General features: G+C 41.1%; 1 protein-coding gene across 4 annotated transcripts in view; it reads left to right on the top strand.

The window, feature by feature from the left end:
- ARHGEF26 (Rho guanine nucleotide exchange factor 26) overlaps positions 1-23,195 on the top strand; it is a 114,267-nt gene that overhangs the window by 86,548 nt on the left and 4,524 nt on the right. For all 4 annotated transcript variants that reach the window (XM_005286961.4, XM_005286962.4, XM_005286963.5 and 1 more), the window contains 3 exons: positions 1,567-1,776; positions 22,435-22,502; positions 23,023-23,127. In XM_005286961.4, the coding sequence (XP_005287018.2) occupies positions 1,567-1,776; positions 22,435-22,502; positions 23,023-23,127 (383 nt within the window). The remainder of the gene's footprint in view (positions 1-1,566; positions 1,777-22,434; positions 22,503-23,022; positions 23,128-23,195) is intronic.

Genomic DNA, 23,195 nt, shown 5'->3' with positions numbered 1-23,195 from the left:
ATTAGGTTCCTGACAGGGCCTTAATTGATTGCAGGTGCTCCAATTAACCTATAGCCACTCTCCCTAGTCTCCAGGGAACCCTGCCTTAATTAGCCTTGGGCTTATATATTTCCCCTCTAGCACTCTACCATTGCTCCCAGGCCATTCTGTATCACAATGCAGATTAACAAGAAGCTTAACAAGAAAGCATTTCCGCCATCTCCTTTTTAAATACAGGTTTATTTATATTGCACAATCCATTATAAATGTAGGAGTTTGTACTTTTGGAAACTGGAAAATGGAAGTGGGGAAAGTATATTCTGTTTAATGGGTTCAGTGGCATTTCTCTATTTGTTTTTGTAATGTGATAACTTTTGAATGCTGCATCTGATCAAGTCCAAAATTTCAGGGAATGCCCTAGGAATCATTGAGTAGAACCCTATTTTAGTGAAAATATGAAGAAGAGAAAAACAACCCAAATGAGAATAATGAGGGGCACACAGTGCCCCAGGTATCTGGTTAGCACACACAGAGCTTCAGCCACTTTTGTAATTGTCTGTAGATCAAAGATGGCAACAATTAACATCTTCCAGCATAACACCCTCCAGCTCCGCTTAGTTTTACTCAGCCTCCTAATACAGTTAAAAAAAAATTGACACACTGAAGGACTTCTTTCTGAGCCAGAAAAGGGGAGAGAAAAAAAACAATGGGGGAAGAAGGGAATGGAATGGGAATGCTCAGAGAGCCCCTGGCATGGTTGGGGGAGAATGGAGGATGCAGCCATGGGAGAAATGGGGGCTGAACACAGAAACAAAAGCTGTGGCAGTGGGAGAGAATGGAGAGCCCTGCTGTCGGGGACCTGGGGTGCATACTGAGTCGGGACTGAGTGTGGCATACAGAACCCCTGGTGATGGAACAATGGGGGACCCTGGTGTGGCGGGAAAGAGGGCTTTGAAGGGGCACCCAGAGATCTGCAGTGGGGGGAAGCGTCAGGGACAATTGTATGGGCGATGAGGGGGACAGAGACCCCTGGTGTGGGGGAAGGGGAGGTGCACAGGGTCCCTGGCATGAGGGTGGAGGTTGCAAGGGGTCCCTGAAATAGAAGTAGATGGTAGGGTGGCATACAGAGAGCTTGGGGAGGGGGGTATGCAAAGAGCCCCTGGTGTGTGTAGTGTGCTTAGCCTACAGAAGCAACAAAGTGTGCAACTTCTAGTAAAGTATATTCTAAAACAAAGAGTTGCTTTTGGATGTCAGGTATTGCTTAAGAGTTACAGAAAATAAACCAGAAGACATTATTCTCCATTTGCTATGGAGTAAGTTAAGCTTACATCACCCACGGAGTGTCAAAGCCGTGTAAACTGTGCTGCTCACTGAAATGCCTTAAAGCGCAAAGATTAATTTCTTTTGCATCTTTGACAAGCAGATGCTTTGTAAATTTTTTGGGGGGGAAATGTTGCTAAAGGGCTGAAAGTGTCAGAATAATTATGTGCTGTGGAAAAGCCTGGGAAATGGGTGCTACTCCTGAATTTGCTTCTGGACATGTTTACTCTGAGCAAAAGTGTTAGTTTTTTTCCCCTTGTTTTGCAGTGAGGAGAGCTACAATGTCACAGATTATTCCTTGAGGGACCAGCTGTTGGTTGAACAATGTGACAGTGAGGAGCTGAATTCCTCACCCGTAAAGAACAGTTCCACTATGCTGTACTCTCGGCAGAGCTCTACAAGTCACCTCTTCAGATTAACTGTCCTTAGCAACCACGCAGGAGAGAAGGTGGAGATGCTACTGGGGACTGAGACTCAGTAAGTAGATAACTAAAAACTTCTCCAACTCTCCTTCCCTCTCCTCCCATTCGAGGCATTTTTCTCTTAGCTAGGGTGCTGGAGCATAGAGTCCTTTCATTCTACTCTGTTGTTTGTTCAGCAAGTCTAAAAAACATAGTAGAGTCCCCATACAGCATCTTGATAACAGGCCTCAACTGTAGTGGTCAAAGTAACAAAACAAAATGGAACTGCTGTCAAACCCAGATATTTCAGGACAGTGTAAACCGTTACACCTCCTGCACTGGACAGTAGGGCTGGGCCAGAAGCTGTTTTCCCATCCTGTGACAAATTTTGTGATTTCAAAAATTTTCCCATTCTACATTGAGGTTTTTTTGTGGAGGAAAAAAAAAAAACAGACTGAAAGAGACCCACACCAGAATAGCCAATAGTCTGAATCAGGAACTTGAACCTGCTTTTCCCACATCCTCGCTGAGTGCCCTAACCACTGGGCTATCAACTATTACAGGATTCAGCTGTTGCTTTCTGACTCTGATGAAACTGACCCTTTCCCACCAAAAATTTTGGTTTCAGTGAAACAGCATTTTCAATTCCAGACCCACTCTACTAGACAATGTACTGGTCAAATATAATAACTTAACTTGTTCATCTTACAGTAGAAGTAAGCTGCATATTATTAACTCATATAAGATTTTAAAAGTATGTACAGTATGTGATTTGCTTATGGTTTTTAAGTGTTGGATTCACTATTTATTATAATTTTATAATGGGTTGGAGCAAAATGGCATAGAAATAAAGAATACGCAAAATTCTACCCATAACAGTTAAGGGAGCCGTTATAGTGGCACTTGAATTTGCCTCCTGGGGAAATTTGTATATTTCTCTCCTATGTATCAAATGAATTCCACTCCAGGTTCTGTACAGGTAGTTTTTTTTAATCTTTTTCCAATCAGAATATCTGTTCTTTGAACTGATTAAGCTCACATAATTACGTTTCACTAGTCAGATCAGTAACTTGACTGGAGCCATGGTAAACTAGAACAAGACAAAGAAATTATATAGGTGCTCCTGTGCTCTGAATGTGTATGCAAATTTACTAATTATATAATGTCAACCCATCTCAAGATAGAGCCCATATTTAAAGAGCAGTACGAATGTTAGCCTGGGATATTACGTGACATCTGTACATTACAAAAATCTGTGGAGTGCATTAGAGACAATTTCTGCACCAGCATAAGAGAACTTTGTTGCAAACTTCTCCATACTTGAGATAATGGTAATATGTAGCTATCTGCAGTTTTGCACTAGCATAATTAATTGCAGGCTGTTAGGTTCTGTGGAGATCTATGACTAGAGTATAGGATGACTACTTTCAGTGGTATGGTTTAGCAGCTGGAAAGGTGTGTGATTAGGGCTGTTTGCCTCTGGTATGTGTATGTTTGAAGGGTTTGGTAACTGGGAAAAGGGAACTGACTTATGGCAGGACCTTTCTTTGGACAATGCACACTCCTTTCCATTGCCCTCTTTCCTTCTTCTTCGCCACAGACTTTTTCCCCAGCGTCTACACACAAACCAGCTGCAGCCTTCAATATACTCTAAGCCCAGCTGACTCTCTGCTCAATATCAGTGGATCATTCTGATAGCCAATTTCCCTCTAAATTGCACCAAATCTTTCTAATCCAGAAGAGTGTCCCAGCTCTCAACACCCCAGTGTGCTATTATACACACTCGGTTCAATTGACCAACTATTGGGTACTGCACTGAAGCCCAGGAAGACAACTGCTGTTCTGTACTTGCAGCTCAGGAGGCTATATATGAAAATCTGGCTGTAGGTTTATCAGCTGGGCCTCAGTGTACTCTGTGGTGCACTGGATCCAAATTCTATGGCAAGCACTCTTCAGTTCCACAGGAAAGTTAATTGACCTTAATGTGTTGATTTCCCTCCCCCCCCCCCCCCATCATACATTGTTGAGTCCTCTTTGGAAGTGCAATAACATCTATGGAACCCCTGTAAAAGAGGGAGAGGTTTTCCCAATAAGGCTAGATGCCTAGGGTCCCTGTGGAGACAGTATCCACATGTGTAAGCTGGTTAAAGCTCTCTGAGAGCAGGCTTCTTGCCATTGTCACTTCAAATGAGGGAGCAGGGTCTTGGGAGTGAAGCCACAGGGGGGGCCCTTTATCATAGTGTGCCAAGGGCCCCAGATTGCCTTAATCAGCCTTGCATGCTTCACAGCTGGTCCCTGACTGTCTCCACTCTCCCTGCAGCCCTGTTCAGATCTCCCAGTCACATGTTTCGTATCTCTGGTAGGAGTGAGCTCTGCTCAGCACCCACAGCTCAGCCCAAGACTGTCACCCGCACCAGAGCGCACTCTTTTAAAAATAGGCAAGGGCAGTTCTGACAAGCCAGGAGAATTGTTGTCCTGCTTTCTGTCTCCTTCTGTGGGCCCAGGGCAGGAGAATGTGCAACTTAGGCACTTCCCCTTGTGGTGAGAGCAGCACAGAAAGAGGAAGCTGCAGACAGATCCCAGCAGGGCAGAAAGAACAAAATGTCAGGTGCCTGGCTGCATCCAAAGGATAGATTTCATGGCCAGAACATGGAATTCTGCAGGTGTTAAATTCAGTGAACAAGGAATTGTAGAGTGTGTAAGGCCCTGTGTATATAAGTCACTGCATCTGGCTGCTTTACCAAAGCAGAATCTTTCAGAATGGTCATCGAAGGCTCAGGTGAAATATCACTTACAAAAAGTTTTCATGACAGTTCAAAGGGAGAAGTATTTTCCTTATTTTCAGTCCTGCAACTTTCAACATCAAACTTATCCAGGTAATTTTCCAGTGACTGCAGCTTTATGTCCTTTTAAATGATGCCAAAATGTATATACTGTATTAAATGGAGATTAACTAAATCTGGCTAGGTGATGGTGGCCATTGTACATGCAAACAATTTTATGCAGGGTGTTTGGCCTCTTAAAACTAATTTTTACTGCCTCTTCCTCAATATCACAACCCCGATTTACCTGATCTTATCAGTCTTTGAACAGTTGCCATTTCTCCAGCTGAGCACATCGATCAGACTTGCTCAAGAGCGATTGAGGACAGAATGGTTTGTTACTCCTGCTCTTAGGGGAGGGCTAAGGTTTGAATATTAAGGGAAAACGCTAATGAGGGGTAATAGCTCTATGTCTTCCTCTGGATAAATGCAACACCTCACTGTCTCTTCTTTCAGAAGCATGAAAGAGTCAAATAAATATTGAAACAAAAAATACCACTATGTTTTAAACCATGGGTCATGCATTCTTCTAGTGATGACAGCCCAGCAGTTAAGTATAGGAGGTTACTTTATGTCAAACTCATTGTTCAAAAGTTATAAGTGATTTTTGCCAAACCTCTCTGGCCACAAAACAGGATCTAACAGTGAAATTAATTTTAAACTAGCATACCTCAAACCCACCACACTGTTGCTGATGTAGATTGTGGTGAGTTGGCCTCTGTCAGTCAGTGAATTTAGCAAATAAAAAAAGACGTACATATCTTAGCAGTAAAGTCATTCTGAGGATACAAATGTTGGCTGTTAAATATTTCATCTATCTAAAGCAGGGGCTCTCAAACTGGGGGTTGTGACCCCTTAGAGGGTTGTGAGGTTATTACGTGGGGGTCACGAGCTCTCAGCCTCCACCTCCAAGCCCCCGCTTTACCTCCAGCATTTATAAAAGTGTTAAATATAAACAAATGTTTTTAATTTATAAGGGGGGGTCACACTGACAGGCTTACTGTGTGAAAGGGGTCACCAATACAAAAGTTTGAGAACCACTGATCTAAGGGCTTGTCTACATGAACATTTTTTGCCACAAGCTGAGGTGTGAATCTACTTTGCACTAGTCTGCCGTGCACTAACTGTCCATGTGGACCCTACGAATGTGCACTAACAATTTGTTAGTGTGCTTTGATCAACCCCACTTTGCAGTGGGAGAAAATTAAAGTAAGCTCCACGTAGAAAGTTAGTATGAGGCAAGCTAGTATGGGGTAGAGTTGCACCCCAGCCTGCTGTGAACTAAATGTATACAAGCCTTTAGGTAAAATCTAGGCACAATCTGAATATTGTTCATGAATGATGTTTTGTCACAGGTCTTCAGGGTTTCCTGGACAGTTTAAAGACAGAAGGTGGATGAATATGAAATAGAATTAAATTAGAGAAAAGGGGATATTAAAAAGAGGACAAAATAAAATATGGAGATGGATGGAGTGAGTTAGGCGAAAGGGAGAAGAAGATAAGTGTCAAATGACACACAAATGGGGAAGTTAGTGTATTCAATAAAGAAGCATAAAAATAAAATTATACTTCATTGGCAGACATCAATCTCCATGCTTTGGGGAAAGATATGTGATGGATATTTTGTGCACTTATGTTAATATGGATATTACTGCCCATTCTGGATTAAAAATTGGGTTGGAGATGAAAACAGAATTCACTAGAATTTATGCACAGCCTTCTGGCTAATGGGGGCAGGGCCTACCAGCCATCAAATCCCTGTTTTATTTTCAGATTTATCCCTTGAAAAATGGTTACGTGTTGGCAGCTATATAGATGGAGCTGGGCTCCATTTATCCTGCAGCAGAGAAGGGCAGTGGTTGCTCATAAATCATTCCCCTACTATAAGAAATGAGACAGTTAAGTTTGAGTTAGAGGAGACCCAAAGAACCATCTTGCTGGCCTTCTCCAAAATCCTTAGTGTGGTCATAGATTCATGGAGGCACCATGGTCCACAGGATAGAACCCAAGATTGGCAGTCACGAGACCCGAGTTTTGTTTTTTGCTCTGCTTCTGACTTTGTAATGTGACCTTGGGTCAGTTGCCCCTTTGTGTCAGAGTTTACCATCTGTGAAGTGCAGATAACCCTTTCCCACCTTAGTAAAACACTTCGAGATGTGTCTACTTTTAGGTGGGTGAAAACTGCCATATAATGGTGATGTGGTAATGGTGGTGTTTAATTATCGCAGTGGATATGAGTGAGTTACGTTATGGACTTCAGGGGCACAGTCCAAGGTGCTAAACCCAGCTGATAGGAGTCAGTTTTCATAGTGAGATGTGGGTGAATCACACCACTTAAAACAATTTTCTTATATGTTCTGTAAAACACTTATGTATATGAAATATTTTTTTGCATTGTCAAAAACTTCCACTCCTGTTTGCTATAGGTTAAGCTACTATCATTAACTCATTTTTATAGAGAAAGACTTTTAAAAACCATACATCCAAAGTAGGCAGCTTTTGTCTTATATAGTCCTGTCATGAAAGGATTGAGTAATTATATATCCCTGCATTTTATGACTAAACCATACAGCATACTCATTTCACTGAGTCTGTGTAAACAAACTCCTTTGTGGATGTTTATTCACTAATTATACTTCAGTTTCGTTAACAGCCTTAATAATGCATGTGATCGTATTTGTTGTGTTGATTCTGAAATATGTTAGAGGTGTGCTAAGTCCTTGAAGCCAAGCCTGAGCCCCCCCAACAGTTCATGTAGGTGTTCTGATGTCTCACATGAGGAGGTGTTTCAGGAAGGAGCTGTGTTAGATCACGAGCCATAAACTCAGAATAAATAGAGCTTTTTTAACAGCCTGTAGTTCATGGATATAGTTTTTAAGAGAATAAATATATGACAAATAGTAGTAATTTTTTGTAGCTGATTTCCAGCCCAGACTAAAACTTTACCTAGTGCTGGGAAAACACATTCAGTCCTAAGAGTCAGGGATGCAGAGGTGGATTAGGGGTTTGTGGGGCTTTGGGCCAGAGCCAGTGGAGGCCCCTCCCCACCCCCACTCCTGCCGGGGATATGGGGTCGGGATGCGGGGCAGGAATGCTGGGTGGCAAGCCCTGCTCCCTGACCACATGCCCTGGCAGGAGTGCCAGGTGGAGCAGGGCAAGCCCCCATGCTCCGGTCCCGATCCCTGGCAGGAAGGGGGTGCCCTAGTTGACATGGGCCCCGTTGGCCCAGTGGCTAACCTGCCACTGCAGGGATGTACCACCATCAGAGATGCAGTGGTTACTTGCTCTTAACTCCTTCTTCATTGGTCTTGTGTGCTAGGGGGACAAGGGAGTGAATGAGGTAGAATCCTGGGTACTGAAAAAACTGGAGCATCTGTTGTGAGGTACCACAGTGTTTGTATGAGATCTTGGTGCCAAGAAATCAAAATGGCTGTGCCATGAAGATTATCAACTCCCCAGTCACTGAAACAATGGCATAGCTCTAGTTATGAAGACAGGTACTCAATACCGTTACTAGCAGAAGTTACTTCAGACTCTGATGCAGTAAGAGAGCAGGAAAAGAGTTAGAAGAGGAGGAAAAAATGCCATAATCAAAACTCATTTGCATATCAAACTAGTATGTTCTGAAATAGAACCTGGTCACAAATGGAGCATTCTGATTTGATGTCAGTAATTTTATACCCATATCAAGACCCCCCACTGAATATTTAAATATGACTTTGCAGTCTGTGTTCTATAAGCAGCAAAAAAATATGCCAGGCAGTACGTCTTGTGGTGGAGAGAAGGATGAGGTACAATATGGGTATGTCTTGCCGGCAGCTGGGAGTGAGCCAGTCCAGGTAGACAGACTCGTGCTAGCAGGGCTCAAGTTAGCATACTAATAATAGTCATGTGGATGTTGCAGTTGGGGCTGGAGCTAGCATGAGTCTGTCTACCCTAGCTGGGAAGCTTGCTCCCAATCCCAGTGTAGGGACAAAGCCTGTTTGTCTTGGGTGGTTTAAGGAGTGCGATGGGAAGCCGAGGTGTGCAGTAACTCCAGGAATACACTGGTTATCATGCCTCAAGGCCTAAAACAATTGCCTGAGGTGATTGAACAGTTTGGCAGCAGCTGTGCTTGCTTCTAAAATGGAGAAGAATCACTGTGGGGAGGAGGGGCTTATGCAGGTCTTTGTATTGTGCTTTTCCTGCCAGGAGACTCTGAGGGATTGACTAGAAGTGTTTCTCAACCTTTTTGATACTAGGGACAGGCTTGCTGCCTTCCTAAACTATGTCAGGGAGATCTCAGGGACCGGCTCTTGAGAAACATTGGAGTAGGGCATTTATAAATGGAAAACTCATTTGGTATTTCCCAGACACAAGGGAATTTCCAGTCAGAGGGCCAGATCCTTAGCTTATGTAAGTCAATGTAACTCCATTGAAACCTATGGAGCCATGCCGATTTACACAACTTACATAATGTTTGAGTACTTACAGAATCCATCCAGCAATCCATTGCAAACTGCAAATATTTATTCGTCTTAATTTATTGGCTAATTACTTGTGACTTCTTCAGTAAGAAATGTAAACAGATGCTTTTCAGCATGCAATACAATAGGGAAAATCCAGATTTTCTGTTTTTGTTCAGATTGTGTTCACGGGGGAGAGAAATTTCAAAGTTCATATATACTCAGTTGTCATATCCATCTATCTGTCTGCAGTATCTGCCCTGGCCACTTGTGGTCATTAAAAATATCCTAGCACTTTTTGCAGCAGTAAGTGTATTAACCCTGGTCAAATTCCATCTTGAGTAATTTTTCTACTTAAAATCACCTTTCATTGGAATATATTCTATTCTCACTTCCTGTCCTTGGCATTATCTACTATTGATGATTGCTGTTAAGTGATTGCTCACTTTCACAAATGCTTTGTTTCACCTGTGTCACTGTAATACAGTGGTAGGCAAAGTCATTTGTACATGTATCTAGTAAAGTTTTCAACCCAGTTTGGGGTGCTCATAGATTAAAGTTGATACTTAAATATAAAATGACTATCAAGCTTTGTTATCTTGTGAATGTTTTATTTTTTGTTATGACATAACAAAATTGATTAAAATTGTAAATGTAAAAGCACTTCATGTAGTTTTACATGCATTTTGGAAAGTTACAATTAATACAATTCCTCCCAGTTATTAGCTGTACGTATTGCAGGTTGCAGTACAGGGCACAAATGTGCCTGGATTAGAGGCCTGATCCAAAGCCCATTGAAGTCAAAGGCAGTCTAGGTCTACTCTCTCCAAGAGGAATATGCAAGCCAAAAAACCCACCTGAACAACCCTTTTGTGTGTATTCATCAAGATGAAACACGAATGCTTGCAGCTGACGTTGACAACAGAAATTACAACACAATATATTCTTCAAAGTAGACAAGTGAATCTGAGCTATTTTTCAACTGGGATAAGTCTGCTGAATGCTAAGAATTATTAGTTGTTTGCAGTGTTATGGCCATGTTGGTCCCAGGATACAGGGCCAGCTTTAGGACCTGCGGGGCCCGATTCCGCGGTCCGGGTCTTCGGCGGCACTTCGACGGCTGGGGGTCCGCTCTGTGTTTTCCGCGGCACTGAAGGACCCCCAGCCACCGAAATGCCGCCGAAGACCCCGGAGTGGACACACACACACCCCGGCCGCCGCCAAAATGCCGCCAGAGCGGACTGCTGCCGGGTGAGCCTAAGGCACGGGGCCCTCTTACCCGCGGGGCCCGATTCCGGGGAATCGGGAGAGTCGGCCTAACTCCGGCCCTACCAAGATATGACAGAGACCAGGTAGGTGAGGGAATATCTTTTATTGAACCAACTTCCGTTGGTGAACGACACAAGTCTTCAAGCTCCACACACAGCACTGAAGAAGAGCTCTGTGGAGCTCGAAGGCTTGTCTCTTTCACCAGCAGAAGTTGGTCCAATAAAAAATATTACCTCATCCACCTTGTGTGTCTCAAGAATTATCAGCATTCTTGATCAACATGCAGTAAATTATTTAGATTTAATTTTGTGATTTGTCTAGGAAGAAAAGGTGATTTTCCCCCCCCGCCCCCAGTAGTAATTGAAAATCCTTATAGAACGTTTCCTCTAACAACAAAGGGAGGTATGGTGAATGCAATCAGTAATAAGCCATCCAAGTAACCAATCCTTGAGACAATTTGATGAACACATTGTTTCTTTAACTTTTCTGCCTCCTTTCCTGCCTGTTGTTAATGATTTAATCAACATCAGGAAGTAAATTGACAGTCTTTTTATTAGGATAATTCCTTATATCAATGAGAAAATTCAAAGCAAAAATCTGTGGGGGAAGACTGCAGGGAAGGACACAATCATATTAATTGCCATTCACCCATACTGGTTTATCTTCACACAATTTGAGGAAAAAGCCATATAATCAGTCTAATTTGGTGTGACGTTATGAGTGTAATATAATATCTCATTGAAAGATGACAGGGCCAGAAAGAGTTAGTTAACTCACAGACAGAACCTATGGCCAAACTTTAGAGACTGGTTAGGAAGATATGTAAATGAATAGAGCTTTGAAATGCAAGTCTGCATTGTTAGAGGTAGAAGGGTAGATGTTTGCTCAGGTCTTGTGAGGTAAGCAAACAAGTCTTGTCTATTACTATAGCTTTGATTCAAAGATCAAAAAAGGAATATTACATTTAGGAAGACACTCAAGTGAGATAGTATTATTGTCTATATGTCTCTTTGAAGGTTGTGGTAACCTGTATCTGAACTGTTTAATGGATAAATTACCCTGTGCTAATTGCCAGGATGTTTGGGAGAAGGAGAGTTAAGCCTATTGTTTTCTCAGGCCAAAAGGCTGCTGGAAATGTATAAAAACCCTGGGACACAATCCTCCATCTCAGATCTGCTTTGGGTTTCAAGAGGGGGAAACCTTAAGCCATAAGAATTGAGATCCCCAGTCACTGACTGGAGTCACCCTGAATATGGACATTGGACTATAACCTATGAACTATATCTAAAAAGGACTTTTGGCAACTACAAGCTCATCTCTGCTATGTATCTGAACCTCAAGAATTGAATTCAAATCTGTATGTATATTAATCTTTTAACCAACACTCGCTCTCTTTTCTTTTTTTAATAAATTTTAGCTTAGTTAATAAGAATTGGTTATAAGCGTGTATTTGGGATAAGATCTAAGTTATAATTGGACCTGGGTGTGTGGCTGATCCTTTGGGATTGGAACCTTTTCTTTTATATGATGAGATAAGATTTTCAGTAATCATCATCATATTTGACGTGTGTGTCTGGACAGAGGCCTGAGGCTGGGTACTTTAAGGGAACTGTGTTGTTTGGACTTCTGAGTAACAAGTGAGATACTATAGAAGCTGTTGTGTGCTGGCTTGGTAAACTAAGTATTGGAATATCCACCAGCGTTTGGGGTTTTGTCTGCCCCGTTTTGTGTGCAGTTCACCCTAATTGAGTGACCTCAGCTGGCTTCCACGGGCAGCATTGTCACATTTGGGAACTGTATTGCAGATACTAAAAGAAGTAGTTGTGAGTTATAATTTGCAGCTACTGACTGTTAGGTTTAAAGGATTAATTAGATTGATAGGACTAATGTGTTTTAAGAAGAGGATGAGCAAATGATTATCAACTTTTGCTGTGCTCATTATTTACTTGTTTCTATGTACTGTGTTTCTAAGTGGTGTGCACTGTTGAATCTTCCCATCCCTGCTATATTTCCCCATTTATGTTCTTTGTTATAATTTTTATTTGATTTAGACCTTATAAAGGCATCAAAATTACAAGGATATTTGCCTTTAAGCCATTAGGTTTATATCCTGCAGGGCTGGCTCTACCATGTAGACAAAGCAAGGAGACATCTGGAGCACTAAAAGAGTTGACTGTTTACATTGGCAGCAGAACACAATTATTATAGATGTTCCCAAAGCATGTCTTCTCCAAAGTACAGAGTACAGGACAGAGAGAAATACATATACAAGTCTTACGTTGCGGGGAAGGGCTATAGCCCCATACTCCATTCTACCACTTATGGCTTATTGCATGCTAGGAACATAGGCATTTTCCAGTGTCCAGTTGTGCCAAAAATGTAAATTGAGTTTTCTAATCAAAAATATAAAACCTTGATTTGTTTCACTGTCTCTTTAAATTGAAGAATTAGCCTAGTGGCACTGGGTATTTTTAACAATTTGATTTTGTGCAGATTTAAAAAAGAAAAAGGGTTGTATGCTAATACTTCTACACAAGGCCAGTTCATGGCTTTTCACAGCTCATGCAGTAATAATTTGGATAACCAAAGCTCTTTCAATCATGAAAGAAGAAGAAAACAAGTAAGCACTGTAGGGAGGGGATTTAGGTCAGAAAAATTAGGTCTAAAAATGTCTGAGAATGAGGAGGAAGTGTAGGGTTCACTGTGTATCCCACCAAGCCAGGCCTCTACTCCTGTCACTGCACTTTCACCCTCCTGTGCACATATTGATAGTGGGAAGAAGTGACTTCTTTTGTGAAGTCTCTTGTTCCTTGAAAGATGGCCTTAACAATTCAGTCAGAGCTGCAACTTAAATCTCCATTTGGGAGGGTGCCCCCCCCCCCCCCCCCCAAAAAAAAACTTAGGTCATTTTGGCCATTTTCATAGCACATTAAATACAATTTTGAGTTTAAATGCACGAAAATGCTACCCAAAATTTTAAGTGTTATGTCAGTACCATGGTCTAATTGTTTCAGATATTCTAAAGGAAACTAATAAAGGAGCTGGGGTATTGCATTACAGAAAGTGACTGTAATTGTAGCTGTGTCAGTCACAGGATATTAGAGACACAAGGTGGTGAGGTAATTAGCTCACCTACCTGGTCTCTTTCTGAAGTGACTAAAGCACATGACCAGGCACTAAGTTTTATTGCTTTTTGTTTGTTTTTCAAACTGAGAGGTAATGTGGACTACTCTGAGTCCCATCCACTTGACAACACTGGTTTAAGTGTTGACACTGAGGACTGGGACTCCAGAGACCTGGATTCTATTCCTGGCTTGCTGACTTAACATCTTCTTGCTTAAGTTTACCCATCTGAAGAACTGGTATGATATTTCCTGCCTTGTGCAGCTTAATATTTGTAAAGTGCTTTTACATTCTCTGATGAAGAATAGCATAAAGTGGTGGTGGCTATAATTCCTAGCATATGTCCAGAGAATAAGAGCATATAGTATACTGGAAGGGTAAATAATATGCATTTATTTGAAAGAATGAATGTCTATTCATCCAAATAGGTTGGAGCACTAATAGCTCCAGTCTCTGAGATAACCAATTCATGTTTTAAAATCTCTAAGGAAATATTTTTTCAAAGGCAAATTAAATGTCAAGGGCCACATTTTCATACTCTCCCTAACTGCATTCATAAATACTGCAGGCACACCTGTTTGTGAAATTTCATATTTGCCTGTGCATGTTGGGTAATCAAGCAACCAAAAATGAGCAGAAAAGCAGGAAAAATTTCTGGTTTTATAAAGGTTGCAATTAAAGGCCCCCTTTCAAAATGAGTCCCGAAATTGTAAATAACACTGACCACAGTGACATAAACAATTCCTCTGCATCCTTAATTCCTTCTGAACCTTTTCCCTCATTAGTGTAGTAGAATATCAGTCTTGACTGTTGGTTAATATTTTAGCATTTTATAAAATTAGGTCTAGACACAGACTATAGTACAATCCGCAGCTGTGGCAAATCACAGTCCTAATTTAAAATGTAACAGATTAGGAATAACAAAAAAATGATAGGATGTAATTCTTGTTCTCTTGTGACTGATTTGTAGAGTATTATTTACCACAACACTTGGAAGATATGGAAGTAGGATACAGCATTCTGTTAAACAGTAGTTGCTGTGTTGGAAGAACTTTGCATAGCCATGGGGAAGCAGTGATAGAGGTGGTCCTTGTTCTATTGGAGCTATTTCAGGGAATGTTCTGCTTTAGACAACAGCAACAAGTAGTGTCTTGTTCTCTCTGGTACAAATCCCTGTGAGAGGCCATCTCTGAGATGCCATTAGCATCCAAGCTGCCCTCCACAAAAATGAAAGATTTTATCTGTCTCAGTGGACAGTAAAGATGGGAGGGAACACATTAAAACATTAACCACACAATGCTCTGGGCATATTTGTGCTCGGAAAGTTTTACTCTTTTAGATTTGCTTTCAAAGTTTAGAATAACCCTGAAAGAAGCTATAGATCATTAATGATTCTTTAAAGACCTCATTACGTAATCAGAGGATGAGTCAAACTTGTTCTGGAATGACATGCTTCGTGGCAAAAAATGTGTGCTTTTTTTTAGTTGTTTGGGGGTGGGAGGGGTAGTAAAACTTTACTATTTTACTAATTTGTGTTCTTGACAATTACAGAATTACTTTGTTATATGGAACTAGTAAAAAACAAATACCAATCCCACAAAGTTTGGTGAGAGGAAGAATCCAGACAGGAATTTGATAGCAGTCTACACTCTCTTTTAAGACTGGATGCTAAAAGTGGAGAAAGCAAAGAAGGACAATATCTGCACTAAGCAGGCCAAACTGAATGGGTTAGAGATGCTTATAGGTGTAGAGAGCGCTGCGTTTCTAAATGGAATGCATTGTTGTTAATTCGAGGATGCACTTAATTTCTTAGCCACGGTTTGATTATGTCTGGCCATTTTGCTTGGGGCTTCAGCCCTGCAGGAGGGTCTGCCAGGGCTCAGGGCTTCAGCCCTGTTCCTGCTGAAGCCCCAAGACCCCCCTCCCTGCTGGGCAGAAGCCCCTCCCCCACCACCTCACTGCAAGGCAGAGGTCCCGAGCTCCTCCTCCTCCCCAGTCTGGTAGGTGGAGAATTGGGGGAGGCTTGGGGTTCTGCAAGCTGCACTTTAAAAGAGCCACATGTGGCTCACAAACCATGGTTTGGCTACTCCTGGTATAGGAGATGGGAGAAATCACCAGGTGAGGGATACAGGTACCAGCTAGTTGTCCCGGACACTTTGAAAAAGGAGGTTCTGAGATTGTCATGATCTTAAAACTGCTGGATATTTTGAGGGTGCAAAAAATCTTAGTCAGGGGAAGGGAGAATTGGTATTGGGTAAAATGTGGGCAGGATGTAGAAATTGGTGCAAGAAATGTGATGCTTGCATTGCAAAAAAGGGGGTCCCCTAAAACTGGGAGAGCCCCTTTACAGCAATATTTTGTGGGGGCATCAATGGAACACATTGCCGCTGTTGTTCTTGGGCCCTTGTCTGAGAGAGAGGCCGGCAATCAATACTTGCTGGTAGCTATGGCTGCTTCACAAAATAGCCCGAGGCTTATCCAATAGGAAATCAAGGGGCTGTGACAATAGCAGGGGTCCTAGTGAATGAATTCATCACCAGATTTGGGATCCCAGGTGAGTTATACACAGATCAAGGGAACAGGAGTACTTGTGGCACCTTAGAGACTAACAAAATTATTAGAGCATAAGCTTTCGTGGGCTACAGCCCACTTCTATGCATCCGAAGCCCACTTCTATGCACCCACGAAAGCTTATGCTCTAATAAATTTGTTAGTCTCTAAGGTGCCACAAGTACTCCTGTTCTTTTTGCGGATACAGACTAACACGGCTGCTACTCTGAAACAGATCAAGGGAGAAATTTTGAATCCAAGTGTTTCAGCAGGCTTGTGAGAGTCTAGGCATCCACAAAACTTGCACCTGCGCAGCGCACCCATATCTGACGTGATGGTGGAAAGGTTCAGTAGGACTATGGAAATTAAACTGGCTACATTGGAAGAACTGCACCAAATGGCCTGGGGCCAGCATACTCCATGTCTTGTGAGGGTTTAGGACACAGTTAGGTCCCAGGACTAAACCCCAAATTATCCATAAGGACCACTTGAGAAGATATCAGGGGGACAGAATTTGAGCTTGGCTGCCCCCTGAATCTGAGAATGTAGCTGGGAAAGTTGTTAGAGGTGGATTCCCCATTCTAACAAAATGATCTGGGCCTACCATAGCCAGCAAATTTCCTGGAAACAATAGGCATTTTTCAGCTGCTTATTAAAAGAAATCTAGGGAGAGAAATTTGGGTGCACGTAACATTTTTGGGGATTACTAATGTAAAAACATCTTGACAGAAAAACTCTGTACATATGCAAATAGTTAACCTAGTATCATTTTTAATATATTAAATTATTTCTTTTCATTCTGTTTGGGATTGGTTGTTGGGTATCATCATTTTAGGCCACGTTGGGACTGTGGGTGAAGCTGAGGTGGTGGGGCAACTGCTGTTATGAGCTGGATGAAAACTTGTTATGGGTTGAGTTAAAACCCCATTGAGATTGGTAGGTGTGAACTTACCTTTCAATTAAGACAGCTCTAAGCATAAGCCTTCACCTAAAACAAAAATAGTGTGTGAACTGACCAGGAGCTTTTGCTGAGTATTATTTTGGGTGAGGGTCTGAGTGTAGGAAAGCAAAAGAGACAGAAATATATATAGAGAGAGCGCCTGAAAACAGGGCCCTGTAAGAAAGCTGAAAAGAGTGTGCTTGGTACTGTGAGAGAAAGAAGCTGTTTCCTGCTATTTGAGTCCTTCTGTGTTCAGAGAGACAGAGCTTTGCACATTCTTTGTAAATAAATAAAACTGCATCAAAGGCATAGCTGACTATCACCAATTTCTCCTCCCAACTGGAACATCTAGAGGGCCCCAAACTGTGACTAGCCACTTGGGTCAAAAAAGGGAAACAATATCTATAAAGAGCCATTTGTCAAAAAATCTTAATGTGCTTTTTAATGTGCATTATTTAAGTTAATCTCTTACACATTCTTCTTGGGATAGCTGTAAGGCTCCTGCCACAGACTACAATTATTTAAATTAAATTGTCACTTAGAATTAGAAAAAACATTAGTGGCACTGGCATCTCACCTGGTCACCACACTGGCTTCCACACAAGACTAATCTGACTCTTGACACCTTATTTGAAAGTTCCAGAAGAGAATGCATTTCAGCTTTTGCACATTGTTCAAAATCATATTTACTCTTTGTTTTTATAGTTGGAATAAGTTTATAAACATTTTCTTGTCTAGATGGTATATGCACCAACCATTGCATGTTTTGTTCTTTCTGTGTACAATGCAATGAACTGAGAGATTAGAAAGAAGCTAACCTTTAAATTAGAGCACAGTCAATTACCGTCTGTTATTTCTCTGACCTGCCTGAGAGAAATGATAGATGGTGCCATGAAGATAATTCTTTTCCTATTAAAAATGTCTACAACACAGTTATAAAAATGGAAAATATGAATCTGTAAACAGTATGTTTTTCATTTTTTAAAACCAGATTTAAATTAAACCAGTTCAAAGTACACTGAATACACTTTTATTAATTTTAGAGTGGTGTATTTCAATTTAGCATAAACTTGCTTCTAATTAATTTAAGCTGTATCAACATACTCTAGAATGATGTTGATGTAAGAGTGTCCACAAAGCTTTTTGCATCAATTTAACTAAACTGATTTTAAATCATACCTTTAGTGTGTACACAGAGCCTGAGATAGAGAAGACTTATTTTTTTCCAATGTCCTATACCTTGTATTGTTGTTCACACCTGTGCAAAGTGGGTGTAAAATGCTACCAAATCAGAATGATAGAGTTTTACACTCCTCTGCACAGCTGTAAATGACTACGCAAGTTAGTGGGGAACCAGGCCTAGAGTACAGAATTACAAACGATGAAACAAAGATACAGTATTCATAGATACAGAGTGCTAACCTTCTTGAAGCTAGTGGATCTTTCTCTCATTTTTGCTTTAGTCATCACTATGTGATCAGCACTTGATGGAGGATGTAAGCAGGCTGTGGGCCACTCATGTATGGAAATGTTCAGTGGGAAAGGGAGGAGTATTTGTGATGCAATAACTTTTTAAAATGTTAAAATTGTGTTTTTACTTTCTATAGTCCAGAGGACAATAAAAACATTCCCATGCAAAATGGCCCGAAGCCTATGTGGGGAAAGAAAGATCCATGAAAATTTCCTTCCAGCCAACAAGTGCATTTTTCTAAACACAAAATAACTATCTAGAGTTGGTTGGAAAATTGGGGTGGCAGGGAGCAGGGGGGCCATGGAAAATTTCTACTTTTTTGTGGGGGAGGGGGAAATCAAGCCCCCAAACTTTCATCTGAAAACTAAAAACTTGGATCTGAAATGCTGCCACTGTGCCACATGGGAGTTGTAGTTCAGGTGCCTCAAACTCCTATTCTGTATGGAACAGTCTCCATCTCCCTTGAGGTACCACCTCCCCTCTTGTCGAGCCATTGTTGTGCCTTATGGGAGTTCCATTTCCATGGTGCATCATGAGAGGTGGAGTTTGGCCATGGAACCTAGCCCATAGAGGAGAATGAGATACAGAAACTATAATTCCTACAAGGCACCATGGAAGCATTTCCTAACTGAAATTGTTTAGTTTTCAGCTGACATTTTTCACTAAATATTTAGGCAAAAATCCAATATTTCATCAGAAAATGTTCAACCAGCCCTACTAATATCCCATTAACTTGCTGAATTTAATGTTTTTTTTATTAAAGTTACAGTATTAAACAGTATTTTATTTTATTACAGTATTAAAATATTATTCATGTAATATCTAATTTTTGGTCATGTATATTAAGTTGGAAGTCCATTCCAACTATTTATCATTCTGTAAATTAATACCTCAAATTATTTCAACATATGTTCCCTCTCTCAACTTAAACCTTTATCCCCTAGTTCTGGTGTGCCCAGCAACCACCAATAATCAGGATTAATTAATAATCAGGAGGTAATAACCCTCAGCTAAATCATGTCACCCTTGAAGCATCCTCTCTCAAAACTAAATAATCCTAATTTTATCAATCTAAGTACAACTCCTTATTCCATTTATCCTCTTTGTTGCCTTACCCTGTTGTGTCCTTAATTTAATCATAGTTTTCTTCAAGTAAGGTAACCTAAACAACACTGTGCCCCAAAGGCAGTATAACCAATGCTTTATAAGAGAGAGAGCACAATATCATTAGACTTTTATTGTCAAGCCAGTATCCTGTTAGGAGGGTACAATGGAAAGGACTTGTGGGACAAGTGTATTCTAAGGAGGAATTTGCACATGTGGAGGGAAGATCCAAGCCTAGAATATGGCATGATAGATTGGGCAGCTCAAATGAGAAGTTTGGGAGGAGTACAGGCAGCAAGATGGGGATCTTGAGCACATGATATCCAAAATGGAGGCAGTGACAGAGTTGTACAGAGCTTTGAAGGAGATGGGAGCCCAAATCAGAACTGAGTCTTGGGGCTCTGGTTCATATTTGGGATTTTTAAACCCCACAGTTTGGTTTGCTTAAAGGATTTTTACTTACAATAGAAAGGAGAACCAACTGTAAGGCTTAGGTTCCAAACACCTCAAAGTTCACATCCAGGATTATGGTTCATTGCCATCTCTACTCTGAATTTGACATGGGAGGTTGAGGGGATGCCAGGGAAAGGGTTTCAAAGAGGGAGGTGACATGGTCAAAATGGCAGATGATGTTTTTAGCAGCAGCATTTCAAAAGACTGGAGGGGAGCGAGGGAAGATTTCAAGATGACATTCTCTTTTCTGGTGACCTTTTCAAACTGCCCTAACACTTCTGTTTTTCAGTTCTCTTGATTTCCTATTCCAGTGAAAACAGTTTTTGATACACTGAAATATTGTATTAGTTGATAAACCTCTGAGCATGTTGCCAATTTCATGCACATATATTGTTCATCTGAAACATGGGATATAAAGGCTTTTGATCTTTTACATGTACAGTAACTGTTTTTTTTTAAAGTAATTTTGATTTCAGATTTTAAAAGCACTCTAACCTTTTACTGAAATTCATTGATGCAGGCACAGTGACAAAATGAGGACAGACACATACATGGAATGAAATAACCGGCTGCAACTTTTATTAAACTTTAGCACAGGAGAGGGGCGCTACCTGCCATCACCCATACTCTCGTATACCAGACATTTAATTGGTTCCAGTGTGGAAGTTACATGGATCTTTACCATATAACCCGTAACTTGGGGTAGGCTCTCCTCAGAATACACCCTTGGACTCAGCTCTCTCTGAGTACTAGCATCTCCTCCTCCCCAACCCACAGGAGGAGAACAGAGGGTGCTGTAGGGTGAGGACCTTGGCCTGCAAGGGCCACAAGGTCTCCCCCTATCCTGTGAGCCCAAGGCCCATCACCAAAATCCCATGTCTTTTACGAACCGTTCATTTTATTCTCTTAACCACACTGGTAACTGGCTGCAAGTTGCAACAGATAACAACTCAACCCCCAAGTACCTCAGTTACGTTCCATGCATGTTCCTGGCTAGGAGGTGCTGTGAATAAGGCTAAAAAACCTTCCTGGTCCTCCTCCAATTGGCCTATGGGAGAAAAAATTCCTTACTGACCCCCAAACAGGTGATCCGCTAGACCTGCAGCTTCTGTCAGGATGGATTCTGACAGATGGGTAGGGTGGCCTGCTGGAACAGAGCCAAAAGAGGCTCCACTTGGCCCCCATCCTGGGAGCTCGGGAATGCTGGCCCAGTGACTGCCAGAGACTCCTTCCCCCCCAGCTGGCCAATGACTGCCAGAGACTTGTGGCGGGAGGAGCTACCTGGTGTTTCTCAGCAAGGGTCTCCCTTGCTAGCTGCTGGGACTCCCCTTTCACTACTGGCCCCATCAAGTTCCCCCACCCATTGAGGCAGGTGGGTGGCATTTCTCCTGCTGCCTAAACCATCTGAATGTGTGAGAATCCCTTTAACAAGACAAAAGAATTAGTTTAACTGAAATGCTCACACTTTGTATTGTACCAAGGCATGATGCGTCAAATTCAGATTTTAATTTGTCAAAACCCAAATCCATTTGGATTTAATTATTATGGCTCAGCTGTTGATTTGGATATCATTTACATAATCTCTTACCATTTTCCTTCATCTCCTTATCTCTCTTTTACCTCCATCCCACCCCCTGTCAGTCCCCTCAAAAATTGTTCTGTCAACAATTTATTCCTTTGGGAGAACTGTGTGATACTTAGAATCTAATTATTCCTCTGCCCGTCTCTTCAGAAATATTGAGATATTCTAGCTGAAATCAATTATTTACCTGATTATCTAGTTATCCAAGGTTAAGTTCAAATGATTCTTTTACGGCACAATTCTGCTCATGGATGTTTGTGACACATCTCTGACTTCCCAAGTGAACACATCAGTGACAGAACTTGGCCCTTTCAGAGCACAGTTTGATTTTTGTAAGAGACTTGCTTTCCTTTCCAAATATACATCCAGCCAATTATTAGTTACAGGGAAACAGAAGATTTTTGTCTGCTTACATTACATATGAATGGTGTGCTGTGCCCATTAAATCTGCCAGATAATCTGCATATTTTTTGTAGAGAAGGCTGCTAATAAATACACATTTAAAATGTTATTTTTATTTAAATTTCAGTGGTCTGTGTTAGACTAGTAATTAATATTAAGGCCATTCGTTGCAGATACTAGGACAAAGCTTATTTTAATGATGCTTAATTAAAACTATGAAAATATGCACAAGAGACCACACTTTTAAGGCAACCTTCTTAAGACAATTCCCAAATGTATAGAATACTATTCTATTCCTCCTTTATTGGAATACCACTTCTGCTAAGCAATCCATTATTGTTGGTCACTTAATATGTTTCACTTTACTTGAATCATGAAGTGTTTACAGGAAAATATATCTTGCTATGTTTAAGAAAGCTCTTGACCAAAAAAAAAAAAAAAAAAAAAAAGTAAAATGGTTTCTTCCCAGGAGAAAGAGGAAAGATTTAAATCTAGGGTCCTGAAAAAGGTGTGATCTCTAGCATTCTAAGGTCCAGGTATCTTGGAAACTGAATTTGTCTCTATTGTTTGCAGGAGTGAAAGAGCTCGCTGGATTACTGCACTTGGACAGAACAGTGACAGACGGAATGCAGACAGGACAAGTAAGTGAAAGACAAGAAGACTTTTCAGAGCCTTAACGTGAAAACAGAAATCTACTGCCCCTCAGTGGATAGCTTGAATAAATGTAGACTGTAAGAATAAATGTGTTTCCTTCCAAAAAACAAATTATCCAGATTTCCTTTGCGATGTTGTTGACCTTCTGTGGATGCTGTTTATCAAGAGCTTTTCTGAGGAAGTTTTTTCAGGGTTTTTGTGGTACAAGGAGTTATTTTACTTGCATTCATTAAAACTGGTTTGGCCAGTTGTATCAGCCTATTAGTGACTAGGTTGAGAATGCAAGCTGATTTTATGTCTGACCCAAATTCATGTTTGTGTGTAGCTCCCCATGGGGAAGCCAGCATGTTTAATGTGCTCCATTACTGAGCTTACTTGGGTTGTTTTGTTTTGGCACATTCTAAAATGGGATGTTAAAATGACTTTTTTGTGTATGTTGCTAAAATATAAAGGTATTCAGTTGCTTATACACATCATGTGGTTCAATATATCCTATTTCTTCCTTAGCACTGACACAGGTAGAGATTGTCAGAACTTACTCTGCAAAGCAGTCAGATGAACTATCCCTTCAGGTTGCTGATGTGGTTCTGGTTTATCAAAAAGTGAATGATGGTGAGTAAACAGTTTTGCGATTAGCTACCACCAAGATAGATTAGTCAAGCTGGGAAACAGAGTCCTAG

The sequence above is a fragment of the Chrysemys picta genome, chromosome 9 (genome assembly GCF_011386835.1).
Source record: "Chrysemys picta bellii isolate R12L10 chromosome 9, ASM1138683v2, whole genome shotgun sequence".
Classification (NCBI taxonomy): domain Eukaryota; kingdom Metazoa; phylum Chordata; order Testudines; family Emydidae; genus Chrysemys; species Chrysemys picta.
The sequence above is the reverse complement of the archived record's forward strand: the minus strand, read 5'-3'. Positions and strand labels throughout refer to the sequence as shown.